Source organism: Corylus avellana, chromosome 11 (assembly GCF_965113065.1).
Source record: "Corylus avellana chromosome 11, dhCorAvel1.hap1.2, whole genome shotgun sequence".
Taxonomy (NCBI): Eukaryota; Viridiplantae; Streptophyta; class Magnoliopsida; order Fagales; family Betulaceae; genus Corylus; species Corylus avellana.
Window position 1 is genome coordinate 20,688,288 of NC_142500.1, and position 8,994 is coordinate 20,697,281.

The 8,994-nt window shown below is 40.3% G+C and overlaps 2 protein-coding genes across 2 annotated transcripts; one reads left to right on the plus strand and one right to left on the minus strand.

Annotated features, from left to right (window-relative positions):
• Positions 1–3,785: 3,785 nt before the first annotated feature.
• Positions 3,786–4,235, minus strand: LOC132165775 (uncharacterized). The gene has a single exon (XM_059576457.2). It carries the CDS (start codon positions 4,233–4,235, stop codon positions 3,786–3,788), a length of 450 nt encoding a protein of 149 aa, XP_059432440.2.
• A 1,069-nt stretch (positions 4,236–5,304) lies between these two features.
• On the plus strand, positions 5,305–8,582 carry LOC132165840 (oxidoreductase). The gene is made up of 8 exons (XM_059576522.1): positions 5,305–5,470; positions 6,188–6,318; positions 6,424–6,484; positions 6,579–6,617; positions 7,279–7,391; positions 7,653–7,893; positions 7,982–8,028; positions 8,174–8,582. Exons 2-8 carry the CDS (start codon positions 6,205–6,207, stop codon positions 8,351–8,353), a joined length of 795 nt encoding a protein of 264 aa, XP_059432505.1. The 5' UTR covers positions 5,305–5,470; positions 6,188–6,204; the 3' UTR covers positions 8,354–8,582.
• Positions 8,583–8,994: the final 412 nt, after the last annotated feature.

The window sequence follows — 8,994 nt, forward strand, 5'->3', positions numbered from 1 at the left end:
TTGTCTACCTAGACAAATAGGGGTTTTGCAAATGGATTGCACCTCTGCTGCTGAGAAGTTCTCGTGAAGTTTTGTGACATTCCACCATCTACTATCCTCATCAATCAAGCTACTGACCCGATCCTCGCTACTTTCCCCTTTATTATACCTCCTTAAGTTGTATCCCATAAATGGTTGGACCCATCTGTCCTCCCATATCTTAATGGAACAACCATCTCCTATCCTCCAAACAAGCCCTGTAGCAAGAAGTCCCTTTGCTTTCCATATACTTCCCCAGGCATAAGAGGGATTGTGACCCAAATTTGAAAGCATGAAAGAGCTTCCTCGAAAATATTTTTCTTTGAAAATTCTACCTACCAATGAGTCAGGCTACTGGAGGATGCGCCACCCCTGCTTCGCCAAAAGTGCTTGATTAAAGATCTCGACATCTCTAAAACCCAAGCTCCCCATGTCTTTTGCTTTACTCATATTGGCCCAACTCATCCAAGCAATCTTTGACAAGTTGTCTTTATGACCCCACCAAAATCTCCTCATCATAGAATTGATTCTACGACACAAAGATTTGGGGAGTTGGAAGATACTCATCGTGTAAGTGGGAATCGCTTGGATGACCGCTTTGAGAAGGACCTCTTTCCCTGCTTGAGACAGGAATTTTTCCTTCCATCCTTGAAGGCTATCCCAGATGCGGCTTTGTATTGCTTGGAACGCTCTATTTCGGTTCCTGCCTATGAGAGCCGGAAGTCCCAAATACTTCTCAAAGCATTGTGTAGAAGACACTCCAGCCACTTCCAATAGGTGGGACCGAGTCCCTATGTGAGTATTTTTACTGAAGAAAATGGAGGTCTTTCCTCTGTTGAGTTGTTGTCCAGAGGCTTGTTCATACATCTGTAACACCTCCTGAATTTTTATCCATTCAGTAATATTTGCCCTGCAAAATAGCAAACAATCATCGGCAAAAAAGAGGTGACTCAGCCTCGTTCCCCGATTTGAGATAGCAAGTCCCATGATCTCCCTTCTTTGCTCGGCTCTGCTCAACAATGAACTCAGACCTTCTGCACATAGGATGAATAAATAAGGTGACAGGGGGTTACCCTGTCTAATACCCCTAGATGGGGTAATAGTGTCATGAGGCCTCCCATTCACCAATACAGAATAAGTAACAGTTGTAATGCATGTCATAATAAGTTTGATCCACCTACTATCAAATCCCATCTTGAGCATTATAGCCTCTAGAAATTTTCACTCCACCCTATCGTAAGCCTTGCTCATATCTAGCTTTAAAGCCACGAAACCCTTGCGCCCTTTGAGTCTTCCATTCATCGTATGGAGAGCCTCAAAAGCCACAAGAATGTTGTCAGAAATAAGTCTGCCAGGTATGAAAGCACTTTGGTATGGGGATATTATGCAGTGAAGCACCTTTTTGAGTCTATTGGCTAAGGTCTTTGCAATGAGCTTGTAAAAGACATTACATAACCTTATCGGCCTGTATTCTGTGACACTAGTTGGTTTCTTCTTTTTTGGGATGAGGGCAATATAGGTTTTATTAATTACTGGGTCAAAAGAATTGTAATTTAAAAAACCAAGAACTGCCCGACATACCTCTGCACCAACCGTGTCCCAAGAGTTTTGGAAAAAACTGGCTGCGAAACCGTTGGGGCCCGGGGATTTCATTGGAGCCATGTTATCAAGGGCTTCCTTCACCTCCATAGCAGTGAACTCTTTTGTCAGGGCGCTGTTCATTTCGGCTGTAACTCTGGGTTGTACATTTGCCAAACATTCTTCCACCCCTGTAGTTCCACCCGAGTTAAATAAGCCCGAAAAGTATTGAGTGAAAACTGTAGAGACTGCTTCTTGGCTGGTGCATTCGACTCCAGAGACATCATGGATAGCTCCAATCCGGTTTGTGTTCCGACGATGAGAGGCCCAAGCATGGAAATAAGGAGTGTTTCGGTCTCCGGAGGTGTACCAACTTAATTTGGCTCGTTGCTTCCATTTGATGTCATCTTTTTCCAGAATAGAATCAATCTGCACCTGCACCCTCCTGATTTCTGCCAAGTTATGAGGTGACTCATCTGCTTGGAGAAATTTTAGCTGGTCCGAAAGTTGCCTTAATGACTCAGCACCATTATCGTGCTTGTTCTTGCTCCAACGCTGAAGCTCCACTGCACACTGCTGCAGTTTGTCACAAATAGCCGACATATTGCTCTCCCCTTCCGTCTCTTCATACTGCCGAGACCCCCAGCTCTCCCAGGTTTCACGCACCACTTTGTGATAATCCTCTTTTGACACCCAATTTGCTTCAAATCGAAAGACCCTTTTATTCCTTTTATTTCTGCTGTCCCCTTCCAACTTGACTATCAGTGGTTTATGGTCAGAGGATCTCGCTTCCAAAATATGGACTTCACTTTCTTTGAACAGATTACACCACTCCACGTTCCCCAAAGCCCGGTCCAGTCTTTCTTTGGTGAAGTCATTGCTTTCACGCCCGTTTGACCAGGTGAATTTTGGACCAAAGTAGCCCAAGTCAGAAAGTTGGCAAAACTCCAACATCTCCCGAAATTCTTCCATCTGCCTTTCACGATGGGTGGCTGCTCCCCACTTCTCGAAATTGTCAATGATTTCATTATAGTCCCCCATGCAAAGCCAGGGAGTAGGAGGAAGTGTTCACAGGTGTTTTAATAAGCTCCACGCTTCATATCGATGAGTGGGATTCGGATGTCCGTAGAAACCTGTTAGTTTCCAAGTTTGTTTTGCAGTTTGGGAATAAACTGCCGCGTTAATGTGCCTTCTTGAGTAATTTTCAATGGTGACATCTTCCACATCTCTCCACAACATAGCTAAGCCCCCACTCCTTCCTGTCGGATCCACCAAAAACATTCCGGACAGCCCCAACTTGGTCCTTAGAAATTCCATCTTCCTCTGAGAATATTTTGTTTCCATGAGAAACAAAATGTCGGGTCTCTTTTCCTTCACCAACAGGCAAAGGTCACGAATTGCACGGGGGTTCCCAAGCCCCCAGCAATTCCAGCTAAGTAGAATCATGGATGTCGGCGAGGCTGCTTGGCAGCCTCCGCCGATTCACTATCCACCGTGCTGGGGTATAACACTTCTGACTGACGTTTGTTGAAGGCTTCCCCCTCCAAACTAGCATCAATCTCTTTTCTAGCCCATGTTTGCTCCGTGGGTTGACTACTGGCCCGTTTCCTTTTGTATCCATGCTCCCCTTCTTTCTCACAATAATGCCCATTTGAAGAAACGTTAGTCCTTGGCGCCTTTATCCCTTTCCTGACATTGGTTCCCAGAGTTAGACCATTGGGCCCTCCCCCCCTACGTGCCAGATTCTTCACTTCCTGTAGAGACGTAGATGGACTATCAAAATTCGGCCCATGATGCACCAACTTGGATTTTTTTGCTGACGGGGACGCATTAATTCCTCTCACCTCAGGATTGTTTTCGAAAAATTCACCCAAATTTATGGGATGACTCCTTTTTGTAGCCGAAAATTCCATAACTGCAGCGCCTTTTTTGGAGCAATTTGATTCCTTGTCTCTAGGAGATACGTTTTCCATATTCCTGACTTGGCTAGCAGAATCATAGTGATTACTTGCCTTATCAGGATAGCTTTGATTGCTAGGGTTCCCGCCAGAGGCGCTACTTTCCAACTCTGGAGAGCTAGAACGCCGCTTCTCCCCATCCGATGACATCTCCTCCAGCCTGGACGGATACCGCCCCTCACCTCCAGTTTTGTGTGATCGGCCATCTGGTCTTCGACGGGGGTCATCAGCTCACAAGCACACCCCCCAATCCCCCACGCCTTCCTCACTGTGTAAGCGTCTTGTCTTCTTGACTGGGCATCCCATCTCTCCATGCACAATACAGCCACAATGAAAGCAAAAAAGTGGGAGGTTTTCGTATTTGAACTTTACCCACACCGATTTGCCTCCAATATGTAATTCTCGACCCTGTTCAAGTGGTTTGGTAATGTCAATACGGACACGGATCCTCAAGAATCTCCCCCAGCCTATACCATCTGCAGCTGCATCAACTTCTTCAAGGTCTCTCAGGGTCGCTCCAATCTTTGCTCCCACCGTTTTTGACATGCAATGCAGCGGCATGTCATGGATTTGGATCCAGACCGGCGTATGGTTGAAATCCAACTTTGAGGGTGGGGTGTGCCCTTCAAGTTCATTCAAAACCATAATTTGTTTTTCATATGCCCAAGGCCGGCCCTCCATGACCCTTTTCTTCTCCTCCTCATCAGAGAATTCAAAGATCCATAGATTATCTTGGTTTTTTTTGAAAGAGATAGTTTTCGTGGTACGCCAAAGCTGTGAAATTGTCTTCCGAAATGTTTCCTTGTTTATCAGCTTGTCAGTCCACACCCGCCCCACAAGACATTTCACTCCCCTGTCACGAACCACTCCGATATCTCCTTCAGTGATATCAATGACGGTCTATTCACCCACTGTGGGGGCTAAGTTGTTCTCCATGAGGACAGCACTTCCACTTTGCTACCTTCCCACTGAAACTTTTCGCTCCCACGTAACACTCCTCGTTTGTTCACCGGCAGGAACTTATCTCGCCGCTGGTAGTCTCTCAAGCATAGCCCTTAGAGAACCTTAGCACACCAAGTGGGTTTATTTACTTACTATAGGTACCATTTGTTACATATATATTTTAAGTTGTACAAAACTGAAGTGTTAATTTTCATTAAAGGGCAAAAAAGATGTATTTGTGCCACAAGCCTAAGTTATTATGAATTTATGATATTATCTAGGGAAAAATGAAAAATTAGTCCTTGTGGTTTACCTGATTTATAATTAACTTCTTGTAGTATCAAAATAAACTTAAAGATCCTCAAAGTATGCCAAAAAAACAATTTAGTTCCTACAGTCAAATTCCGTCATTTAATTTAACAGATTATGTTAGTGTGACACTGACTTAAATATGACAAGTATCACAATTTTATTGGTTCTAACGTTTCATGTTATAATAATCTGTTAAGTCAGTGAACGAAATTTGACCGTATGGACTAAATTATTTTTTTGGCATACCTTAGGGACCTTTGAGTTTATTTTGATACTATAAGGAGTTAATTACAAATCAAGTAAACCACAAGGACTGATTTTGTATTTTTCCATATTATCTATTTGATTTTCTTTTTCCCTTTTTCGCATTGAATAGAAAACAATAAAAAAAAAACGTTTATGTCAAATAAAACAGACAAACACACGCCAAACATTTCCGTGGGGGAAAAAAATAGGTGATACGACGTCGTTCTTGTTAAAAAAAGGACCCGCTCTTGAATCTTGATTGTTTTCCCTGTTCAATCTACTTGGCGTTAGGTATTCCTTGTTCTTCCTCCTCCGTCCGAGTGTTGGGAAACCGCAAGACCTGAGCGCTGACAACAACAGGGAGCGACTTTTCTCCTTTGATTCGTCTTCCAAAGCGTCTATTACTTCTTTAAATGGTCTCTTCTTCTTCTGTTTGTTTATTTTATGCTCAGCTCTTTAATTCTTCTTATGCATCGAAGACAAGACTCGATAATTTACTGCGAATATATATAGCCGTATAACTAAGAAAGAAAGGAATAGGAAAGAGTTTTTGTCTTCGCACGTATAAGTGTGTAGTCTCTTTAGAATTGTTTGTGTAAAAGAAGGTTGTGTTTGCTGTTATTTTGTCTATGCCTCTGGATTCGCCTCAGTGCAATTGAACAATAGGCACAGCCATTATGTTTCCTATTGAGCTCATTTTGGTCTTTCCCGGATATTGGGGTTTGCCATATTGAAAGCGAGATCTCAACCCTTGCACAGTTGGACAGGTACGAGATTTGAGGTTGAACTGTATAAGATTTAGCTTTACTTAATGGGCTCTGTAACTTAAAAAAAAATAAAAAAGAAGCTTTACTTGATACGCCGTGTATGATATTCTGGACATCTTCTTTCGATCAATGTATTGATTTCATGCGGGTCCTCTAGAAAGCAGAGTTGGAAGAAAGAAACCTACACAAATCTTTGGGAAATGACCTCCTCGCCATCCTTCAAAATCTCATCAGCTCTAACTTGATTTTGGTCTTTTTTTTTTTTTTAATAATAATAAAAGAAATTACATATTTTTGCTGTTATTGTTATTCTTAATGCCAATAGAAATTTTATTTTTGCTTAACATATATGTAAATTTGGGATAGTGGGTTTTGACGGAGCAATGGAAGCAAAAAAGAGGCTGGATACCTGCACCTTCAAAGTTGGGTCTCCGCCCACCATAATGTACATTCCTGACTTCATAACCGAGACGGAACAAACCATGCTCCTAAAAAATGTAGCAATCCCATCTATATCTTACACTTTCCTAGTTCTATTTCTCAACGTTTAGTTTTCTTTTATTAGTTTATTCTTACTATCTTGCTTCACCTATGCTTTATAGGTTTATGGAGCCCCTGTATCAAAGTGGAGATGTTTGAAGAACAGGAGGCTGCAGAATTGGGGTGCGTTGGTATCTATTAATTAAATATTTCTTTTTATTTTATTTCATTTCATATTGATTAAAGTTTGTTTTTTCTGGTCTACGGCCACTGACAGGAGGTGTTGTCCATGAAAAGGGTCTTCTACCACAAGATTGTAAGTGGAAAATTAATCATAACTTATTGTATTTTCTGAACATGCATGTGTTACGTGATTATATTTTCTATCCGGTATTTAAATGCCGCATGAAAATTGAAGCTCCATGGTGCTCATTACATATGCTTTCAGATGTGTTCACTGTGTTCAACTTGTAGCACTGGATACCTTAGGCATCCCATTAGGCTTTGAGATTTGTTCATTTTGTATAATCTTCGAATGTAATTGTTTTATTCTCAAGAACTCTTTGACGCAAATGCATGTTATTTAGACTTGCTTTTTCAAACTTCTATGGGTGTCCAAACAGCGCTAAATGTTCCCTTCGATCCATTGCAGTTAAAGAGTAATAGTAAAATACCTTGTTCTGGTTTGTAGATAGAAAATGATATGTGGGTTTGTGTATAACTTGATGGGTTGTAGGAAACATATCGTGGAAGGGAGGGAAAAGAAAGAGAGGGAAGGAAAAAACTGTTGAAGCAAAATTAGAAGCAAAAGTTGAGAAGTTGTTATTGCTGGGAATGAGGCATGATGCAAATATAATTCTGCTTAATATTAGCTTTGTTACTGTTGTGAATTATTGTTAGTCTGATTTATTAGTGTCGAAGCTCATCCACTGCTAATTGTATGTGGAAATGACCCTCTCTCTCACTCTTTCTTGCAGTGCCTCCTTGGCTAACAAGGATTACAGAAAAGATATATGAAGAATCAGGGTTATTCCCCTCATCAATTAATCATGTTCTTATCAATGAATACCTTCCTAACCAAGGCATAATGGTTTGCCCAGAATCCTCTTTAGTTCATTTACAGGCATTCCTCCATAGTTCATTTTATTCTTGTTTCAAGTCTTTAACCTCAAATTTGCAATATAATTCTAGTAATGATGTGTTACTCTTATTGCTTTCTGTTTATAACTACCACTTGATGAGTGTTAAAATGCTTTCCACAATACTTGAATGTATTGAATACTCTGCTACAATATTTAGCAGCACATTTGTTGTGAACCCCACCTTATCTACATAATTGTCTGTCATACAGCCACACCAGGATGGGCCTGCTTACTTTCCTGTCGTAGCAATTCTGTCACTTGGATCACCTGTTGTAATGGACTTTACTCCTCATTCAAGATTGAGACTATGCACAAAAGATGTTGAGGATAACAATTCTGATGGAGGAACTTCTGAAATTGAGAAAGATAAATGGTTACATGATCACCGCCCTTTTTCTGTCCTATTGATGCCTCGTAGTCTACTGATATTCAAGGATGAGGCATACTCGGGTCAGTATCTTTGGTTGCCTTTGCCTTTGTATAATTTAGGATTTTCCTAATTACTAAAAAATGGAAAACGTTGTTCTTATTCTTCCAGATTACTTGCATGGAATAGAAGATAGTGAAGTACAGCAATATGATGGGGTAAGATTAAGAGATGGATGAATTTGTCTGAGTCCAATGAGAAGTGATATGTACTATCAAACGAAATTTATGATTCAACTTGAACTTTTCCTTGACGAACTGGCATATCCATTATGTCCTGTGTTCTCACATTCGTCTCTTTCAGGCTGTAAATGAAATTGAAGCTCTCAAACGTTCTGTACAAGATCAACCGCAATTAGAGTCAGAGAAAGGTAGTGAAGCAATGGGAACCCAAGATTTTAAGGCCATCTGTAGAACTACAAACAGAATTTCATTGACATGTCGATTAGTGTTGAAGGTTCACAAAAAATTGTTCAAGTTTTAGAATTTTCTCTGGTTTATGTAGTTTCTGCCATCGAATATTCAAGGTGAAAGTGCAATTTGGAATTTTTTCCTCTGTAAGAGCTTCATATGATGATGTAATTTGGATAGATATAGATGGCTTTTGAGTAGTAATTGAAAATGAGCTTAAAGATTAGAATCTTATATTGCAAATTTATAAAATTTAAGAGGGAGATTAAATTTTAGTGGCTTTCCTTGCTCTTTAGTGGATATTTTTTCCCATGTTCTCGTTTGTGTGTTTTGATTTTTCATATTTCTTTCCTGTTATGTTATCTCATGTGGAAACTGGAAAGGGTTGTTCCTCTTCAAATATGTTGCGTTTTCTGGTTCGTCTGTGTTTTTATTATCTCTTTTTCTTGCATTTTCTTTTTTCTTTTTTATTTTATTATGTTTTTTATTTTACATCTTCTTACTTGTTTCATTTAACCCTTTTAATATTTGTTTTACCAAAACGTATGTCTTTTCATTTTACCAAAACGTATGTCTAAACCCAAAACAAATTTTGTCACCACCAAATTGACCATTTAGGGGCTGAATTATCTTCTTTGGATAGCAGTTGAACCACGAATTTTAAGGTTATGCTCTCCTTTAAATAGCTTGCATGTAACGAGTCCAAAAATTTCA